The sequence below is a fragment of the Megalops cyprinoides genome, chromosome 23 (assembly GCF_013368585.1).
Source record: "Megalops cyprinoides isolate fMegCyp1 chromosome 23, fMegCyp1.pri, whole genome shotgun sequence".
Taxonomy (NCBI): Eukaryota; Metazoa; Chordata; class Actinopteri; order Elopiformes; family Megalopidae; genus Megalops; species Megalops cyprinoides.
In genome coordinates, this window is record NC_050605.1 from 690,189 (window position 1) to 713,200 (window position 23,012).

Below are 23,012 nucleotides of genomic sequence, written 5' to 3' on the forward strand. Positions count from 1 at the left end.
CGAGGCCTGTTTACAATTCTGCTGTTTGTATTTTAACATACTGATGTTTATGAGAAATTATAATATATTGCTTTGTTGTAAATAGCAACATATTTAAGAGAATGTACAATTTACATTAGATCAGCAGGCTCTTAATATGCTACTGCTTATATTGTATAATGCAAAAAATCATTTAAAAAATTTGCATCTGAAGTATAGCAGGGGATACATACTGGAGAAAATCAGATGCTTTCCATTTACATGGAAATTAATAAATAGGAATTATAATTATAATGACATTAAAGGAATTTATTACAAACTACTCAATGTCTTTGTAGTCTCTTGATTTTGCACCCGGTTTTATTTTTTTCCCTTAATGATGATTTTAAGTTAACAAAATATGACCTAAAATCTTCATAATATCTGTATGTTTGATTTTGAGCACAAGACAAGTAGCATTTTCAGGGGTAACTGCAGTAAAGGGCCCCAGTCAGTGGTAGAATGACACTGTTTCTCTGATCCTTGGAACCGACAACTAGCCGCTCACACATTTGACCAGAGCTTTCATGGTGCCAGACAGCACTGAAGGTAGCCCATTCCATCAGATCCTGCTAGGCTTAACAGTGCTTAATAGTGTCTGCATTCAAGACTACCAAGAATCTTGGTGTAGTTCTGGATAATGAGCTGTCCTTTACTGAAAATATAGTGTTAGCAATCAATTACCCAGAGCTGTTGATTCTTTCTCTGCAATATCCACAAAATCCATCTGCGTGTCACCACATATGCCGCCCAGCTCATTGCAAAAGCCCCTTTGCTGTCCAGACTGGACTACTGTAACTCGTTCCTTGCTGGTCTCCCTAAATGTGCCATCAGGGCCCTTTAGCTCATACAGAATGCTGCTGCAGTTTTGTCAATAACCAATCAAAATACTCGCATGTCACACCTCTCCTCATCTCCCTTCATTCGTTATCAGTTGTGGCCAGAAAAAATACAGATCTCTGGCCCAAGCCTATTAGACAGCAAGAAGATCTGTACCCTCTTACCATCAATTCATTGTCAAGCCATACACTCCTGCCAGACCAGCTCCACTCCACAACCTCTGGTAATCTTGTCATCCCTCACCCAAAGGATCCATCTACTTAGTCATATCTAGTCTCTGCTGTTACCCCCTAGAGGTGGCAAGAGCTCCCAACAACAGTCAGAACTGTCAAATCATTGACCATCTTCCGTTGCAGCTTGAACACAGGAGTCCAAACATTAATGCTATGTCCTCAAACTTCCTTTTGCATGTACTATGGCACATCACAGAATGTGGCATGTTATGTAATCACTCCTACTATCATACAGTGACACCTATGATTTAGTATCTGCTCTTTACCTTCCTGTATGCACTGTTATGTGTTGGTGTGGATAAGAAAGTCTGCTAAATGACTAAATGTAAATTTAATAGTAAGGAATGTGCTGTACCATGTTTTTGTACCTTGTCTTTGTCAGAATCAAAACTAATGTCAAAAATCTATTCATTCATTTATTCATGGATGTTGTATGTCGATGTTAGCTGTTTGATCACACATACAGCAGCTGCCTCCCAGCTATAAGTGGTAAAACCAGCACCATGGGCAGAGTGCACACAAATGCTCTCCAAAAGCTTTCCTAAGCCATTCATGGTTTGTGACAGGATTTTGTCTTCCTCCATTGACTCTAATCCACAGGCTGGGTTGTATCATGTAGTGAAAAGCTGCATTAGAGGCTGATTTGTAATGTTAAATTACATTTGAAAGTGCTGTATACATATGAAACATCACATTTAGATTTTTCACCTGAGTTCCCCTATGACAGATGGACACCTAGCAGGTTGCAAGCATGTATAGAACTGGATACCACAAACAGAAACATACTTCATGACAATTGATGTTTCAGATAATGGTGTATATAATAGCACAATCCAGTCGTTATAAGTGTGGGTTCAATTTTGCTTATAAAATAATGATTTGTAAAATGCAATAATGTATAACACACAACAGGTGGTTAATCCAAGGGAGATGCTCAGAAGGCTGTTTGCTAATATCCATAGGAATTGAAATGAAATCTAAATAATTTCTTAAATTATAACAATTAAATTGAGCAGAGATTAACTCATAATTACTACCTATCATCATCCTACCTCATGGATAATGTTGAACAAGCATCTGAAACATCTCTGTTACACTACATCAGATTAGATTTAGGATTTGGGTCATCATGTTCCAAGTTCTGGACATACAACAAGAACATGTTCCCGGTGACATTTTCACAATGTAACAGGCATAAGGCCACACGAGATCCACCAGGGGGCATCGCAACAAGATTAGGCATCCAATATGCAAATACCACAGGAGATGCAAATAATAGAAAGCTCCAACAGAATGATCATTCATAGCCACAACTACAAAGGGCAATTCTTTGCAATGACAAAATAGGCTATGTAAAATTCCTGTCCTTATTCTGACATAAAGCTGCAGAGATGACAATATCTCATGGCCTTGGTGGGGTAAGAGAATTTGTTAATCCAACCCAGTTCCGTTTTTTTATTCAGTACAGTGCATGCGAGTAGGAAAGTGTTCTGGACTAGAGGGTGGCTACCCGACCCGAGCCCGACGGAACCCGTCGGGACCCGACGGATCAGGCCTGGTTCGGACAAAAATTTAGAAATGTTCGGGTTCGGTCACGTCTGCCGAACTGTAACTAGGCAGCGAACATTTGACTTTTGAACTACTAATTAGGATGGGCTAGCCTAGTTGACATGGTGCTTAAAGTTCTTTTTAGTGAAAATATAGTATAAAAATGATAGACCTACTGTCTGTGTTGGGCTACCTTCTGTTCAGTGCTGGGGTTTGTTTATTTACGTGACAACGCAACACAGGCTATTTCAGGCAATAAATATTAATAGGCTAAAGATGGAGGACGTCAAACAAAATTTGTCATCGGGGAAGTTTGAAACTACCAAAAACCATTCAGGGAAGTCGACGGTATGGAGGTATTTCGATTTAGTCGCCATACAGATAATAACAAAGCAGTTGGTTATGCAAAATGTAAGGCTGTGTTCACACGTAGCAACGTAGCGTCTTTTTTGATGGAAAACGCTGGCCATTGCATTTGTTCAAGTAGGCCTAAACAAACAAACAAAAAAAAAAACGCTGGCAGCGTTTGTTCCAAAAAGCAGTTGAGAGCGTCTTTTGCTGCCATAACAACAGTAGCATGTACATTGTTAGCGATCTAGCTGGCTATACATTGGTGCAGAGCTAACGTTAGCTAACAGGCTAGTTTACTCCAAACGGCCTCTTTATGATGAATGTTATGATACAATTTAACTGTCGTGTTGTACAGTTCACTGAGCTCAGAAAATAGCAGAATTAACTTCACCGCTACCTTCTCCATTTTTGGTGGCTGTTATAGAGTACCGAGGTGACTACGTCACACTGGTGTCGGAAGTAAAATACCCCATTCATTTTATCATAGACTTTTTTTAAAACGACTTTTAAAGTACTTCTAGTGATTTATGGCTTACCATCGATTTCCGGATTTATTGTGATCCCAACTTGCGACTTATATTGTTTATTTTAATTGTTTCGAGCTAAATTTTACGTAATTTAATTTTTTTTTTATCTTATATGCTAGTACAACCACGGGCTAAAAACTACATGTCCCATGAAGCCACGGAGCGTTCTCATTCCCGCTCTCCGGCCTTGCTCGCTAGAGTGTGGCTAATCATCGCTATCAGCTATCGCTGTAGCGGCTAACTTGCAAGCTCGTCCTTAGCAATCGCTAACAGCAAGTTCATCGTTAGCAGCAATGGTGTCGCTTAGCCATATTCTCCTCTTCTTCAAGGATGAGACCCGAAGTTTTTAGGAGGGCGAAAAACATTATAAATCAGGGCATGTGGAGGAATTTAGTTGTTTTGAGGGCCATATCACCGGTTTGGTCAGGGTGAGCATGAGGGATTATTTTTCTGACTCAAACATGGCTCGGTTCAGATGGAGTCTCTCTCTTAACTGAAGCCTCCCCTCCAAATTACAGTTTTATCCACTCAATACGTGAGGGTAAGAGAGGAGGAGGACTGGCAGCTATTTTTTCAGACACTTTTAAATGCAAGCATTTGCATTTTGGTAGTTTTTCATCTTTTGAATATCAGGCTATTATATTGGAAAGTCAAATATCAGTGCTGTTGATTACTATTTATCGACCACCAAAGCATACAGCTTCATTCTTAGCCGAAATGTTTGAACTACTGTCAGCCTGTTTTACTAACCATGATAGGATTCCTATAACTGGTGATTGTAATTTGCATGTTGATAACGTCTCGGACTTCAAGGCTATGGAATTTATGCAACTCTTACATTCTTTTGTTTTTACTCAACATATTGCTGGGTCAACCCACAACTGTGGCTACACCCTAGATTTAGTGATCTCTAGGGGTCTGAATATCGTTGTTGATAAGATTTCTGATATTAACATATCAGATCACTACTGTTTGTTTTTCAACGTGACTATCACTGGTTTAGCTAGAAATGGTACAGAGCTGTCCGAGACAGAGGGGGAGAGGGAGAGGGAGAGAGAGACAGAGGGAGAGACAGGGAGAGAGAAAGAGAGGGAGAGAGAGAAAGAGAGAGTGATTCTGTGCAGTCATGCTCCCCTGGAGCTCCTAAAAATGTAACTTTTTTTTCAAGTTTCACAACTCTGAAATGTACAAAACCTAAAAGAAGACACTCAATATTGTGGACAAAGAGAAGTAGATCAAGAATATTGCTGTATGGCCTTTCTTCTGTGCTTTGTTTTCTCTATTTTCTCCTGATTTCATCCAGAGGTAAACACCTCTAAACCAAAGGACAGTGAGGAACAGCAGCAGCAAAACAGCAGCTAACAAGTCAGAGGAGAATAAGGAGAAAAAGGAATAACACAATCCAAAGAGCTATCCTCAAACAACCAACAGGAAGAGAGAGTGGTGAGCTTCTATTTAATTTACCTTCTCGAAAAACACAGTAACATAAACTAATTAAATCAGAGTACAATCTTTTCTAACCCTGACAAACAAGCTAAGGGCTAGCTAACAACTAGCTAAACAAGCTACCACACAGCTAATGGACAGTGACAGTTGAAAAAATGGATACATTGTCAACAGCCTCTAGTAGAGTGTCCCTCCCCCATTCTGTAATGTATCCAGCAACAGCTAGGAATGCAAAGGAGAAAAGGACATACAAGCACAGTTTTCTCAGGCAGAATCCAGAGACTTTATGGTCAGATACCACTCAAACAGGGGGCAGGCCCACCAGCGCAAACCTGCTCCTATACACAGAAGACAGTGATGCATGGCATAAAGCTATCTGCAAACATTTTAAATACTATAAAAACTGGGAATTTGCAATGGAAGGCAGATACAGATCCACAAGGAAGGGGACAACAGTACTACTTTCCTCACCATAAATTTATACCAAAACGGCACTGTTATGTTTCAAGGAAGTGAGGCAAGTCTGATCTCAGTCCAGAAAGACTTTGACATTTTAAAAAGACTGGCAGAGTCAGAGAAAGGAGCGCAAGACACCGACAATCAGCCTGAAACACACAGTGCAAATAATGACTGCAAAGAAGTAGCAGAAGAGGAGGAACCCTGCACCAGCAATTACATTGCACAACTTGAGCAGTCTGTCAACCAGTTAAAAGACAGCCTATCCTTACAGGAAGTTGAACTAGTGGAGCTCAAAGAATAGGTACTGCTGTACACTACATCCAACCAACACCTAGAGACACAGCTCCACCACCTCAAACAGGAGTTCACAGCATGGGTGAAGGAGCTGAGGGGACAAATCATGGAATTGCAGCAGGACAAGGGGGCCTTGAGGAGACAGCTCCGAGAGGCCAGAGAGACGCAGTTCCTGAGAGATGAAACACTGGTGAGCCACCAAGCTGCATCCCAACACCCCAGCTACCACACCCACACTTGCACCCAACACTCCAGCTACCACAACATCTGCACCCAGCACCCCAGCTACCATACACATGCATGCACCAAACACTGCAGTTAACACACACACATTCCACACTCTGGCCACCACACACACCTACACCCAACACCCCAGCTCCCACACACACGTATGCACCCAACACTCCAGCTACCACACACACCTGCACCCATCACTCTAGCTACTACACAGATACCAGCACCCAACACCCCAGCAGCGAGGGAGCTCCCCCTCAAATCAACATCACCACCCAGCACAAAGGCCGATACCTCTGGGCCCTGTCCCAACAGCTAGGAACTAACAGCTACATCTAGAACTACAGACATTGTCATCCTAATTGATTCCAACAGGAAGTTCATAAATGAACAGCAGCTGTTTCCTGGCCTAAAAGCAACAAAGGTTTGGTGCCCAAAAACAGATGATGCGCTTCAGCAACTGGACAACAAACCAAGCCACATCATCATACATGTGGGGACAAATGATCTGAGGACACAACAACAGCGTGTGGCAGAGTCTGTTATGAGAGTGGCAATGAAAGAAACAGAGACATTCCCCATGTCCAAGATAGTCATTTCCACCATCTTAACCAGAACCGATATCCATCTAGACACCATAGAGAAGGTGAATGCAGCCATCTCCCGTGGATGTGCCCTCATGCCAAACGTCCACCTGGCACACCACCCCATGCTTGGCCTCCACAGCCTCCACGACCACGTGCACCTCTGCAAAGACACTGTCAATGTATTCGCCAAAACACTAAAAGATGTTGCCCTTGGCCAAATTCTCAAAAAGAAAACATCCATGGTCCCTCACCCTGCCAAAACATACCATCCTGGACCCCACCACAACCACCATCCTATGCCCAGGCTACACTCTGGTCCCCAATGTGGAGTGCCCCATAACCCTGCAACCCGACACAGACATCAAAAGCTCCAGTATCCCTCACCCTACAAGGCATCAGAGGCACCCCGCACACCCGAACAGGCACCCCACACCACCACACCAGCAGCATATTGGCTATCTTCAACATCATCTGCATCAAGAACACCAGCATCCACCAACATCAGGACGCCAGGGTAACCACCCCAGCCCCCTGGCAGGCCAGCAACAAACCCTCAAGACACCTCTCGGCAAGCCAGAGCAGCAGGGGCAGCCTAGCTACACTGCAGTGCTCAGTAAAACAAACAGCACCAGCAATACTAAACTGGCAGAGATCAGAGACCTACTTGGCATCATATGCACACGACTGATGGACTAGTTGTGAGTAACTCATGATGACTGATTACAATAATTCATGATTTTGCCCAATACAAAGGTATAATAATAACACAACAAAATAGTGAAAATATTAATTTTAAAAAATTCAAAGAAAGAATTCAATATAGGTTTTGGTCATTGTAGAGTTCTTGAAACTTGTTAAAGTTTGTTAAATCCTTGTATATAATGAAATCTTTAACGGTTACAGCATGGAATATCCAGGGCATTCATTCATCCAGCTTTGATTATAAAACTAAAGCCCTGGAGTTTAGGAAAACACATGAAAAACATGGATATAATAATCCTTCAAGAGACATGGTGTAGAACTGGTGAAGTGATTCTCTGTCCCACAGGATACTGCGAAGTAGCAATTTCATCGAAGAAGCATCCAAAGGTCACACGTGGAAGAGATTCAGGGGGCATAATTATTTGGTTCAAAATAGAAATAGCGAAATACATCACTACAATCAAAAAAGAAGAATCACATATCTGGCTAAAATCGACAAAAAACTAAGACAGAAAATGACACATTCCTCTGTGCTCTGTACATTTCCCCCTCTGAATCTCCCTACTACAATGAGGAGATCTTTGATAATCTCCGCAGTCAGATCAACCACTTCCAGGCCCAGGGAAAAGTGTTGATCTGCGGAGACTTAAATGCAAGGACAGGATCCCTACCTGACTACAATTCAGATGAAGGCAACAGCCACATATTTGGCAGCAGTTATCCACAAGACCTGGTCAACTTTGCCCGTAATACCTCTGACAAACTGATAAACAAAAGCAGCAAATCACTTATTGAGCTCTGCAAAAGCCTCGGTCTGTACCTGCTCAATGGCAGGGTGTGAGGGGACTCCTTTGGAAGATAAACCTACAGCTCATCACTTGGCTGCTCAACAGTTGATTATATAATTAAAGATCTGGACCCATTCACTTTCAAAGCATTCACGGTCAAACCACTAACACCTCAAGTTCAAATTCAAGTTCAAAGTTTATTGTCATGTACAATGAAATTTTTCTTTTGCCTTCCACTTATGAATGCCGTTAAGAGTAAGAAGTACAATTCAGTAAGAAAACACAAGAATTTAAGAAAGAAAATATACAAAAAGGTCTGAGAGTGTAAGAAAAATAAATAAACTAAAGGATATATACATTAAATGTGCAAAAAGGACATGTGCAATGTTGATGCAATGTCAGCAATGTCAGTTCCAATAACCAGTGGTGCAGGTTTATAGTCCCGTCAACAGTTTTGTGCAAAATGCATATTGTGTGCAGTTGGTTGCGGTGTGGGTGTGTATGTGTGAATGTATGCATGGGCTAGGCCAGGGAGGTGTGTATTTGTGTATTTGACCCTTTCAAGAGTCTGATGGCTGTTGAATAGAAGCTGTTCCTGAGTCTGGATGTTCTGCATTTCACACTTCTGTACCTCCTGCAAGAGGGTAGAAGTGTGAACAGTTCGCACTGGGGGTGGGTGTAGTCCCTGACAACAGAGCAGGTTCTTTTCTGGACTCTTTGATGATAGATGTCCTGCAGAGAGGGTAACGGTGTCTTAACAACACTGTTACCTTTCGGCAGTCTTTACCACTCTCTGCAGACGCTTACGGTCCATTTCAGTGGTACTCCCATACTACACCATGATGCAGCTGGTCAAGATGCCTTCAATGATGCAGCTATAGAAGTTGCTGAGGATCTGTGGTGACATGCCAAATTTCCTCAGCCTCCTCAGGAAATACAGCCGCTGTTGTGCATTTTTGACCAGCTGGGTGGTGTTAAGTGTCCAAGTGAGGTCATCACAGATGTAGAAGCCCAGGAATTTGAAACTGCTCACCCTCTCCACCTCAAGCCCATGGATGATCAGTGGCTGATGAGTTTTCTTCTCCTTTCTCATGTCCACGATCATTTCCTTGGTCTTGTCTGTGTTGAGGGTGAGATTGTTCTCCTCACACCATGTCACCAGATTTGCCACCTCATCCCTGTACGCTGTCTCGTCACCGCCAGTAATGAGTCCAATGACAGTGGTGTCGTCAGCAAATTTCAGGATGGTGTTGTCCTTGTGAGAGGCGACACAGTCATGTGTAAACAGTGTGTAGAGCATGGGGCTGAGGACACATCCTTGCGGGGTGCCGGTGTTCATCACGATGCTGCTACATGTTGTATTTCCTATTCTGATAGCCTGAAACCCTTTAGATGACCTAATAACAGAAAAAGAATTATTAGAAAAAATCCAAGACCTGCAACCAAGAAAGGCAAGCGTGCCTGATGGCATTCTCAACAAAATGCTCAAAAACGCAAGCCACAATCTCTGTATGGCTATTCTAAAACTGTTCAACTTGGTTCTGAGTGTCGGATACTTCCCTGTTGTCTGGAACGAAGGACTCATTACACCCCTTTTCAAAAGCGGAGACAGATTCGACCCCAACAGGGTGTGAGCAGTAACCTGGGGAAGTTATTTTGTAGTATTTTGAACAACAGAATTATAAACTTCCTTATCGAACACAATGCCTTGAGTAGAAGTCAGATTGGTTTTTTACCTAAATGCAGAAACTCAGATCACATTTTCACCCTACAATCGACAAATATGTAAACCAAAATAAAGCCAAAATATTCGCCTGCTTTGTAGATTTTCTAAAGGCCTTTGATTCAATTTGGCATGATGGATTATTCTTTAAACTTATTGAAACTGGTGTAGGGAGAAAAACGTATAACATAATAAAATCAATGTACTCAAACAACAAATGTGCAATTAAAATTGGAAACAAACAGAATTCTTCACTCAAGAACGGGGTGTGAGACAGGGCTGCCCACTATCACTGACCCTCTTCAATAGGACTTGGTCCTGCTGTCTCCAACAGAAGAGGGTCTACAGCAGAACCTAAATCTCTTGCTCAAATTCTGTCAGACTTGGGCCCTGACTATTAACCCCCAAAAAACAAAAATACTAACATTTCAGAAAAAATCCAGATGTCAGGGAAAAAAAATCACCCTTTGGTTCAAATGAACATGCAAAAAATTACACATACCTTGGGCTGAAGATTAATACAACTGGTAACTTTAACCTGGCCGTGAATGACTTGAAAGAGAAAGCAAGAAGGGCTTTCTATGAAAAAGAGAAAAGAGAAAGCAAGAAGGGCTTTCTATAAAAATCTGTCCAATTTGACATACCAATTAGAATCTGGCTCAAAATTTTCCAATCAGTCATAGAACCAATTGCATTATATGGCAGTGAAGTGTGGGGTCTACTCATGTACAGTGGGTTTGAAAAATGGGACAAACACCCAGTTGAAACCCTGCATGCAGAGTTCCTTAAGTGTATCCTCAAAGTACAGAGGAGCACACCTAACAATGCATGCAGGGCTGAGGCCAATATCCCCTATCAATTAAAATTGAGAAATGAGCCATCAAATTCTGGAAACATCTCAAATCAAGTAACCCCAACGCTTGTTTTAAAGCCCTGAAAAGCCAAGAGATGAGCACAAAAATAAGTCCCCTCTGCCAGCTAGTCTTGAGGCTCACACAAACTAATACGACTAACAAGAATAACCAGACTAATACAACTAACAATCAGCCTCAGGACTATGCCACCCTTGCTCAAACAATTCGGCCTAACCAAATTATAAAAACACAAAAAGAAAACTATCTGACATATTGGATTGAAACAACAAAAAGTCAAAGTAAACTTCAATGCTATTTGGCCCTAAACAGAGAATACACTGTGGCAGACTACCTGTCCACAGTGTCTAATACAAAACAAAGGAAAACCCTGACCAGGTATAGACTAAGCAACCATAACCTGGCTATTGAAAGAGGCAGACGCAGGCAAACCTGGCTGCCCACAGAAGAGAGACTATGTACCCATTGCAGCCAGGGCATGATAGAAACAGAGTGAATGCTGCAAATTCAAAGATATCTGGAAGGAATTCTTTCCTGAATTCAAAACAATCTACCCAGACTTTGAAAAGTTTGAGGACAGTAAGATTCTAAGAATATTACTAGGCGAGGAACAAGATAGTGCCAGAGTGGCAGCTAGGTATGTGGATGCCTGCCACAGAGAAAGAGAGTCACTCCATCAGTAAAACACTTAAAGAAATAAATACACACACACACACAAACACACACACTCACACCACACACACACACACACACATACACACTTCTGTATTTGTTGTTTGTTTGTTTTTATGTATGTAGAAATGCTTTGGCAATACAAATTGAGTTTTTGTCATGCCATTTGAAGCTCATTTGAATTTGAATTTGAATTTGAGAGAGCGAGAGAGAGAGGTGTATGTGTATGTGTATGTGTGTATATTTGTCATACCAATAAGGTTTTTTGGAATTCAAATTTGATATCGAAAATTGAGAGAGGGGGGGGGGGGGGTGTCAGAGACAGACCACTCCTTGAAATATGAATGGCATTGGCCGTAACGCTCAGTGTGGCGGTTGCATTAAGGGAAGTCCCGCTTTTACACCAAACAGCCAATTGCTTTTTTGGTAAAGGCGTAACCTGGAAAAAGGCAGGCCTATCATATTCTTAAGACGAAAAATGAACGCCCACAGCCCACTCTACTGTCACAATTATAGCCACACAGCACACAATGTGTACAGTGTAGGCTGTAGCTCAAGTGATGTCGTAAGAGGTTAAACATGGAATATTTGTATTAAGCTATTCCCAACAGGCCAACTGTAGGCCAGCCGCAAGCAGTGTCTTTATAATGGGTTCCTATGGGAAAAACTTCAATGAAAACATGTTTATATTAAACCCATGGGGTCGTCGTATTGGTCCTTGAATGTGTTTATGATCATAAACGTGTTAGAGAAGTCTAGTCCGGGTACATCGCTGTTTTGACCCATAATGCTATTTTAAGCTTTTTCCTAATGGGGGTCAATGGAGAAAAAACGGCTTAACGCAAGACAGTTACCCCATTCATTGGATTTCAGTTTTGCTTTTTTGATAGGAGATAGTGTTTATGACACGTGAGATGTCAGACAAATTGGTGATCGTTGATTGCTGTTTTGGGACATTAAAGCACGTTAAGCTTTTTACATTTATTTATTTAGCATTTATTTATTTTACATTTATTTATTTTATCCAAAGTGACGTACAAAAGTGCATACAGTAAGTATATCGACAGTACGGGGACAGGATGTGTACAGTTCCACAATGAGACAGTAGCCTAGTTCTGAGCTGAGAGCAAGGTCTGTTTGAGGACACAGTACTAGGTAATTTATACAGCTACAGGGTATAGGGCAACTGTTACGACCATGGTCGTTACTGTTTGTGTTTTTGTTTGTTCGTTTTCCCCGATATATGTGTTTTGCTCCGGCTGCGTGCGTGCGTCGTTTTACGTTTTCCCCAGGTCCGTCTCATCCCTTCCCCGAGGTGTGTCCTTCGCTGGGTGTCTCCTCCCCTCGCCCATGATTGGAGCCTTCCCTCATTTCCTGGCCGGCCCGCTCCCTTCAAAGAGGCTCAGTCCGCGCAAGGGAACAGACCACTTGTCGTTTCTGCATTGTGTTATTATTGATTGTTCATCGTTGTGCGTATGTTTAGGTTCTCGTCCTTATGTTTCTGTGAGTATTGTTTTTGGTCTTCGTGACACTGTGGTTGGGTGTGGGAAGTAGGGAGTCGATGCCATTTTCTTTTCCATCTTTTTTTCACGTTGGTTTCGTTAGGAAGGGAGAAAGGGAAGTTTTTCTGTATCTTTTGTGTTGAGATTTATTTTGTTAGGTCAGTTAGTTTCCCTCTCTCGTTAGATTGTGTTTTGTTTGTTATTTTGGCTTGTCGACTCCTGAGTTTGTTTCCCGGTTACCCACTTGATTTATGTTATATGTTTTATTTGTCTTTAAATGTTAAGTGTAATAAATTCTGTTACACTTTCCCCAGTGTTCGCGACCATGGTCTCCCCTCTTTTCCCCTGTTACGGTCTGACCCTAGACCGGGCCGTAACAGATTTGGGGGCTCGTCCGCTTTTTTTTTCTTTTCCCGCGCTTGTTCTTGCGGTGGGGGGGTGTAGGTGCTTGTATTTGTTGGACTGTGGCTTACAGTTAGCTTGTGGTGATGGCCTCAAGATTTAACTTTGAGCAGTTTGTTCTTTGCCCTTCCCTGGAACAATTCGAGCTGTGCCGAAAAGAGGATTTGCTCCTAGTAGCGGACTTCTTTGATGTTTCGGTGCCTCGTACTGCAAGGAAGCAGGAGATTAAGGCCGCGTTGTACGCGGAGCTGGTGTTGCAGCAGATCCTCCCTGAGGGAGATGAGGTCTCGGGCGGCAACAGCTGAAGCCGAAGCGCCCGCCCGCATAGATCCCGATGATCCGCACTCGCCTCGGGGTGATCAAATGCTTGCGCTGCGCATGAAGGAACTCGAATTGGAGTTGTGTAGGCAGGAGTACCAGAACCGGCTTCTGCAACTTCCGGCATTTGAGCTTGAAACTGACCGGGAAATCAAGCTTAAAGAGCTAGAGTTAGCCATCGAGGACAGACCTCGTCCCGCTCCTACTCCTTTCCCGCGACGGTCAAAGACCGGCACATCCCCATCGGCGGCTGGCTCTGCAGTGTCTGCACCTTCTCCGATACCTGCCTCTCCCGCTGCACCTGTGCACATCCGCGCCTCTTCTCCTGTGCCTGTATCCAGTGGTGCTTCTATTGACTCCCCTGATTTTGACGTGACTAAACACATTCGACTGGTACCCCTGTTCCGGGAAAGTGAGGTGGATACCTACTTCTCGGTGTTTGAACGAATCGCCGCAACTTTACGTTGGCCAAAGGATGTATGTCCATGTGGTCGTCGTTGACTAGCAAATGTAGCTGGGTTCAGAGCCAAAGGTTTTCTAAACGGAATATCCCAGAATGCCCGGATGAGATGGTGATATCTGTTTTGTCAGGACGTTCCCCCCACATTGCTCTATTAGATATGTCGTTCGAAAAGTGGACTACAACTCTCGAACTACAAGTCTTAAATCTTAACATTTTCAGAAAATATCGAAACATTTGATGAGTCCAAATATATCCTCACACCGAACAGGTTAATTCAGGAAATTCCCAGCTCTTGAAATGAATCCAAACTTGAGAAAAGATGGATAGTGTGCGAAGCCCATTGTAATTTCCCATAGGGAATTTACTTCCGACATCAGCGAAAAACCAGTGATGACATACCCACTTCGGTACACTATGGGAAACGACAGGTGTCACTACTCCGCTTGTGATTGGACAGCCGTCAAAAAAAGCGCTTGACGTAGGGCGTTTTTTTCTGAGAAGTTGAACTTTTTTCAACTGAAAAAAACGCCCTGAGCTGAAGAAAAAACCGTCGGCGACGGTGTAAAAAAATTACTATTACTGGCTTCACTATCTGCATCGGGCTCGGGTCGGGTTCGGACATAAAAAACAGAATGCCTGTGGGGTTCAGGTCGGGGTCGGTTACTACTCTCTCGGACTCGGGTCGGTTCAGACAGAAATATGCGGCCCGAGCCGCACTCAATTCTGGACTTGAACCTGGAATGTGTGGTGCTAATCCAATCATCCTGAGTTTGGATGGAGGACAGTCAGTTCTTGATGTGTCCTGCTTGTATTATACCTACATTTACAAAAATTACTGTTGCTACTACTAATGCTACAGCTGCTACTACTACTACTACTGCTGCTACTACCACTGATGCTGCTACTACTGCTACTGCTAATGTTGCATATATTACTAGTAATGCTACTCCTACCACTACTGCTGCTACTCCTACCACCACTTCTACTGTTACTGCTACCGTTACTGCTACTACTGCTAATAATAATAACAGTAATAATAATATCATTTGCACAACACCTTTAATACATTTGCAGATGAGAAAAAATGGGTACAGAATGACGAACTCTAGGATGATGAGTAAATTGAGCTGTCTGTCTTTTATCATCCTTTGGGATTTTCTCATTTTGGTACTGTGGTTCTACTTCATTTTGTTTTCGTTCTTATGTTGTTGTGATATCCAGTTATCTTTCTTCTGTATTCATCTGCATGATAGATGTCCCCACCTAAGGCTTTCAAAGAGGAATAAATGCAGATTTAGTGCCTTGCTCAAAACAACTGTTCCCTGTGTTCACTGCTACCTGTGCAAATGCAGGACTGAGCACTGGACAGGTTCATTATCAAAGATACTTGTATTCTATCGACACTGCACTCAGATTTTAACTGCACTGTATTTAGCTGTGTAAATACAATATTGAGTACTTGTTAATTACCATGGACATTTGTATCTTTGATAGATACATAGATATTTAAATATTATCAAAATTTTAGCAGAATTTAACTGCATTGTATTCACAGTTGTAGCAAATAGGAGTAATTCTGGGCTAACAGGCAAGTAATCTATCAATCAATCTAATTATTTTTGTTACAATGCATTTTTTGCAATTGAATTGTCACAAAGCACTGAACATAAAGCATAGAGTGTTTTCCAGAGTGAATTTATAAAAAAAACTGAAAACCCAAAAAAAGCAAGGTTCCTTATGGTTGGAAAAGCTCAGATGACTCCTGGAAAAAAGTGAAATGGCATGAAGTATCAAGAATGATGTGAGATTTACAATGCTGTAGTCAGGGCAGGAAAATTATGAGATTTACAATGCAGTAACCATGGTACAGATGTCATGGAGTTTTACAGTGAGGCTCTTACTCAAGGTTATGAACAAGGTTGTGAGTGGCACAGCAGTTGGACTGAATGGTTCTCTCTGTCACTGTCTCCCAGTTTTCTACCTCCCAGAAAATAATTCTGTCTTATATTGTTATTGCCCACACACAGGCTGCATTTGGCAATGAAAAATTTCATTTTGTCAGGTGTCTGGCCTAGTTCATGGTTCTATTTAAATCACGTTAGTAGCATCCAGACTGTTAGCATTACCCACAAGTTCAGTGTCACTGATTGAAATTTATGTACTTTTCTCCTAATGTTCTTATCAAGATCATGTTTACTGTAGACTTTTAAATGATTAAATCCTTGATAAATTGATAATTGATGTGTTCACTATAGATTTGTTACAGAGATCGAATACAGTTTTTCGAATTCAGTTGTTGTTCAGAATAAATCTGGTACAACAACTGAATGTTTTCAGTATAAATCTGTGACAGAGATTGAATATGTTTACTATAAATCTATAACAGAGATCAAATGTGTTCACTGTAAATCTGTAACAGAGTTGGAATGCATTTTTGATGAATTGCAAAAGCATAACAGTCTCAAGGATGTTTCAGATTCACCCCTCTTGGCTCCTCACAGATTGTCTGGACAGGGTGATTGAAGCCTCAATGCACTGAAGTGTTGACAAGGAGATTCAGCTACCAGTGCTATGGCAACCCTGAAGTAGCCTCCAATTCCAACTGATTTCTACAGTGATAATGAACTCTAATTACACAGTAGAAAACACAGAACATTGTGCTCTTCCTGACAAGACTGTGACCTTTTACACAGCACAAATGCTTAATGAGGAGCTGCTATTAGGATCTAAGTGATTCTGTTAGCCATAGTATTGTTAATATCGAACCCCTCAGTACACTGGGTCATAGCCAACCCTTCCCATCCATACATATTTCTGCCTATTGTTTCAGTGTTTTATGTTAGTACACCACATTCTTTTCTAGGCATACATAACGTATATTTTAGACATTAGCTTGCCATTTCAGTATGTCATTTGATATTCAATGGAGCAATTTACGCCAGTGTGTTGCACATCTGAATAAGGCAGTAGCCCAGCTGAGAATCAAATACTAGGCCTAGGCTTTCAATTTGGTTATCTATGTTAAAAATGAACTTGTATGTAAATGAAATGGGAATACAGTATGTGTGTTGCTCACCATTAGTAAAAGTATTGTATGATTTATGATAAGTGCCGCAGTATAATGTAGTGGTAAGGAGCAGGACTTGTAACTAAAAGGTTGCTGATTTGATTCCCTGCTGAATCAATATGATATTTCATGCTGAATCAACTGATATTTAACTCTTGGGCACGGTACTTAATCCACAATTGCCTCAGTAAATATCCATCTTTATAAGTGGATATAACATGTCACTTTGGATAAGTGTCTACTAAATGACATTTTTGTAAAGATAATGCACTGACAAGAGAGAGCAGCCATGTTTATTTCAATATTGCTCAGATGGAAAACAATTATTTTGTTCGTAATATTCAAGAGGCGTTAGGATTTCTTTGCACTACTGATGTGTCCAGTGTGATACTGATGCATTGTTTCTCTGTATTTCTACGTATTCTCTGTACTTCCTCTGTGTCTATTGAGATGTCAGAACCAATCCCATTTTCCATTCAGATGTTTCTGAATGAAACTTGGAATAATTGACAACAGCTTTTATCATGAGTAAAATTACTTCTAAAATGCAATACAAATGAAAGTCATATTCAGTTAAGTAATATTCTTGCAGTGTCATTGTTGAATTGTTTCTGTGGTGAGATTATAAGCACTACTTTGCCTGGTCATCTCAAAATGTGTTTTCCATATAAATGACATTCATTTCTCATTGTTACCATTTATGAAGCACAGGACTCTACAGGGCGGACAGCGTTTGAATATTTAAAGACCGGATTTGGTTACTTCTACTGTTCCTGTAGAATAGGCACCTATAGCATTCATTAGTGACCATGGAAACGTAAAATCCAGTATCATGTTGTGGGAGCAGGCATTGTATCACAGATGAAAGTCATTTTAAAATGGGTTTCACGCTTGGCTCTACAATAATGTCTGACTGCACTTCCTCAAGCCCTGCTGAATTATTTATTGTTTGCAGTTGCTGGGCTCCAGCCCTGAGCTGTCCATGCACTGGTGTGTAGGCATGACTCAAAAGACACAGAACTACAGGTATTTATTTAATTACCATACTGTGAAAGATTCCATACTGTTGCAAATACTATGAAATGCAGCCTTAACGCAGCATCAATCACACTGTGAAAGTTTTAATTTTGAGAAAGTTTTCCATACTGTGAGACATCCACAATATTAGAAACATTCACTTGTAAAATCCCCTCTACTCTGGAAGCTCCAGCACTGTGAATTATCCTCTTCCATATGCTGAAAGACTCCAGTACTGTGAAATATTGTCTTCCATATGATGAAAGACCCCCAGTCCCATGAAGCCTTGTCCTGTACTTCCTCACAAACTGTCACTACTGCCATTGCAGCTCTGGACAAGAGCATCTGCTAAATCAATCAATGTGGCAGCATCTTACATTGACTTTGAACTGGTGTAACGGGTGGTCTCTTGCTGCGTTGTGTATTAGATGTTAACGGGAGTAAGCGAGCAAGCAAGTTTCTAACTGAGGTTCTCACTGCTCGCTGCCAACCCCTTAAAGCCAGCGTCGTTACCAGTTGAGCTAAAGGCAAATTGCCGTTAGCCCGTCGGCAACAACGCTGCTTAACCCAGGTCTTGGGGGAATGACATAGCCGCTGCAACCGCTCAGCTACCTGCTACCCGCTGCCTATGGCTTTACGCAGGACTCACACGAGCAACCACTCGGCTACATCTTGCACAGCAAAGTTCAGTAGTGGAAAACCCCAGATTCTTAGTAATCCAAGGGTCAAAAGTACAAGCAGCAGTTTAGTCCCAACTGCTGACCTGAAATCAGTTCCGCAGGATATCGCTTATCCAAAATTTACATTGCAGTAGAGTGTATGGAAGCCACTGCCCAAGCCCAAAGACAGGAAACCAGATCTATCTGTTCAGCCATTTTCATATCAAACCTGCTAACATCAACCCAGGCACTAATTACAATATCATTATTGGTATTTTGATATTTGTGTCTGTGTTTATATCATATAACACTGTAATTCTCCTATATTTTAATAATAATAATAATAATTGAAGCTTGAATTGTATTTGTGTTATTAAACATTAATGCGTATTATGTTCCCCAGATATTGTTATATGACTAGAACAACTAGTTCTCATAAAACCTGCAAGGCACCAAGTATTTGCCTGGCAATTTCACCATATTTTTATTTTACTGAGCATGAATTCATATTGAAGGTGATGTCATAAGGCTTAGTGAGCATGCCGGTTACAGTAGGGAGTTGTCTTTATCTGCACACATGCATTGCAACACCAATCATTTGCACAAGTAAATTAAAGTTTAGGCGCAAAGATGGCACTTTAATAAATGCAAACTTTTCATAACTGCTTCCACTGCACACATTTTAGTCAATATACTCTTGTGAAACTGTTGTGGTATAAATTTAAACTTATGCATGTTCCCTAAACCAGTAATATTAAACTTACAACACCTTCCATGCACAGTTTTACGGTCCAAAGTGCAAAGTGAGACAAACACAAAATTAACAACAACAAAAACAGAAAAAAAAATCATTTAAAAAATAAAATGTTAGAATAACAAGAGGAACATGCACAACAAATGTAACATTAAGTAAAATAAAGTAAATATATTAAAAATTAAGTAAATATATTAAAAATTAATCTCAAATTTTTACTTATTAAATATAAGTAAAAATTTGAGATTAATATAAAAGTAATTTAAAATCATGAAAAGATGTGTTTTTAGTTGCTTTTTAAAATTTCAAAGGATAGTGCTGCCCTGGTGTGCTTGGGTGAGGCATTCCCACAGTTCAGGTGCATAAAACGAAAGGAAACCACCCCACTTACCCTGCAATGTCCCCAAATGGACGCAGGAGTCATCACTGGGTCGCTAGAGCCAAGTCTCTTCATATTTTTTGCCCCCTTGCTTACTATTCACTTAAATAATAGTTACCCCGCTCACACACCCACACCATTTATGTGATGTATGCCGTTTTAACACGGATGTCCTGCAAGACGAGTAGATACGTCATTGGTTAGAATATCGATCATTAGCATTTTTAATCATTCAATGATATTACTGTATAAATACATAGTGTCATATGCAGTTGTATTGCTCCTAGAAGTGACGCTGGAATGAGCGGGCGGTGTTTGAGGCACGAGTTTACGGTACACAACGGCTTTTTCATAGGATTTAAGATTGTAACGGCTGATACGCCGTAGCATCTTAGCAACGGAAGTGGTTGCCAGGACCCGAGGCAACACGTTGCATTATACTATACTATGGATTCGGTGCTCGTACGTTCATTTTTTGTCAAGCACCTCCTACCAGCACTCGGCGACACCCGTATCGTGTCTCCCTGTCGCCTGGAGCTTTGTAGAGAGACAAAACCACATTCTGGAGTGTGCGCAGTTTGTGGAGATCACAGGAACAGAATTTTCAGAATTTTCACTGCTAAAACCCACAGCGTTGGACATCCCTTGTTTTAATTTACTGATGTGTATGCGGTCTTAGAATTTCATACGCGAGTTTTCACCGGAAGATACTTTCATTTTGTACTAAAACCGTGACGCTTTCACATGTGCAGATCGATCACTTTGAAGAACCAAATATGGGACCTAGTCCACGCTGAAAAAGTTTACATTAAGATAGAAAGGTAAATGAGCCTATTTATTTTATTTGTTATATATTGCACTTTATATGTATTTCTTACAATTATGGATATGTTATACTATTGAAGTACAAATTAACTTCCTTAATGTCCTTTCTTTTCTCCACCAAACTAGAATGCATTTCTGTCTCATACTACTATTATAAGAGTAGTTGTGGTAATTTGTAAAGTGACAGAATATCTGAGTTGTGTTGGTAAGATGAAACAGTTCATTAAAATGTGTTTGGTGAGATGTGATCATTCAAATGCTTGATATGCCTTAATAAAACACTGCCTAATTGTGGTGTTTCTTCAAACAAACAGGTTTGCTACTATTCTTACTCTCTTGTCTACAATGCAAAGCGGTGAACAGTAGCCTGTGGAACAAGACCACCTTAAGCTGTGGTGTGTGCTCCAGTTTTCACTGTGGCTGCTGCAATTTCTGGTCCATCCTGTAAAGTGGCGGAGGAGAGGGTGAAGGATGCTTGCGATGCCCCAATTGGCGAAGTGGCCATGCAGGGTAAGGAGCAGCGGGGCATTGGTGCTGCTCTGTTGCATGCTCCTGATCAGCCATGCAGTGGGGGGTTGTCCTGCGCCATGCCTTTGTGCAAGTGATATCATAACGTGCGGCAACCAGAATCTTTCCACCATGCCAACCCACTATTTCTCGTTTGTCTCATGGTTGGACCTCAGCTACAACAGGATCACCATACTTAGCTTTAACTGGACCACGGCCCACCTGGACAAACTCCACACCTTAATTCTAAACCACAACTCCATTGTCCACATCTCCTTGAGCGCCTTCTCCCAGGTGCCGCATCTTAAATACTTAGACTTGTCCTCCAATAAAGTCAGCATCCTGAACACATCTGTCTTCCAGGACTTGGCAGAGCTGGAGGTGTTGCTGCTGTTCAGAAACCATGTGGCTGTCCTAGGTCCTGGGACCTTTGGTGGACTGCAGAGACTGCAGCGACTATATCTCAGCCAGAATCGACTCACCCAATTTCCGCTGGAACTTTTTGTCGGAAAGCTCCGCCTCCCCCAGCTCAAATTTTTAGACCTGTCATACAATCTACTCCACAAGATTCCAGTTCAGAGTATCATTTCTCTGCCAATCTGGCAGCAATCCGGGCTCTACCTCCACCAGAACCAGCTAACCTGTGACTGCACACTGTGGGCCATGCTAATGTACTGGTCTCAGAGACACTTCCCTCCTGTCATGGACTTCAGAGATGATTACAAATGCCTCCTCCCTCATTTCAGCATGGCCATAAACGTCTTCACACAGATGGACTTCATGAACTGTTCCAATAGGGCAGCAAACATCTCTTTCTACTTCTCTGGAAAGACTTATGAGGCCTACATGGGGAGCAATCTTGTAATGCACTGTGACAGCAAAATACCAACAGGGAATGCACTTATCTTTTGGGTGTCTCCAGGTCAGAAGGTCCTTACTCCAGGAGCTAGTTCTGAGAACCTAAGCATGTTCCCCAATGGGAGCCTGGGCCTCAGTCACATGAGCTCCGATGACTCAGGTATCTACACCTGCTTCGTGGCCCACCACAGACAGAACCTCAATGAGACCATTCAGGTGACTGTGCAGGTGACAAATTCATCCAGCGAACACTCCCGTACCACAAAAAATGTCCACGCAGCCTTCACCACACTAGCATCCTGCATGGTCAGTGTTGTGCTGGTGCTGATCTACCTGTATTTGACGCCCTGCCGATGTTGGGCAAGCCAAACGCCTTCCATTGAGAGAAGGGCAGGTTCTGGGAAGAGAGTGATGTTTCTAGAGTCTCCTGCTGAGCATGCTCAGAATGGCAAAGTCAAGACTGTCTCCAGGGATAGCACAGTTGGCATTCTGAAGGTTGGTGAGTCCATGCCCAACACCGTACCTGCTGGATTCTTGGATTCATCTCTCATCCTATAGGTCAAGAACTTGGTGTCCTGTCCCCCTGTAACCAGACTTGAGAGACATTTCTTGGAAAAGGCCTCAGGGTTAAAAAGTTCAGAGACCACCTAAAATGGTGTCTCAAAGAGCCAGTATACCGGGAATTCCAATTAAATGTTTTTTTTTTAAGTTTTGTATGTAGTACTTTGGCCATAACTGTTTTTTATTTGTCTGGACAGAAGCTGTGTCTCAAAATGATCAGAGTCAAATTGAGACATGGTGAAGCACAAATTCAGTATAACCACTTTGTCCTCAGCTTCCAAATCACATATCACCAAATTACAAATGCATATTTTCAGACACACAATTAGTTTATTTCAGTTACCACCAAACTCATAATACAATAACGAGCACAGCATCTATAGGGATGTGATTTTTTTTCTTCAGA

The 23,012-nt window shown here is 41.7% G+C and overlaps 1 protein-coding gene across 1 annotated transcript; it reads left to right on the plus strand.

The window, feature by feature from the left end:
• Window positions 1-13,477: 13,477 nt before the first annotated feature.
• LOC118770627 (amphoterin-induced protein 2-like) lies at window positions 13,478-22,603 on the plus strand. The gene is made up of 3 exons (XM_036518391.1): window positions 13,478-13,928; window positions 21,089-21,190; window positions 21,249-22,603. The coding sequence occupies exons 1-3, from the start codon at window positions 13,478-13,480 to the stop codon at window positions 22,601-22,603; spliced, it is 1,908 nt and encodes a 635-aa protein (XP_036374284.1).
• The last annotated feature ends 409 nt before the right edge of the window (window positions 22,604-23,012 follow it).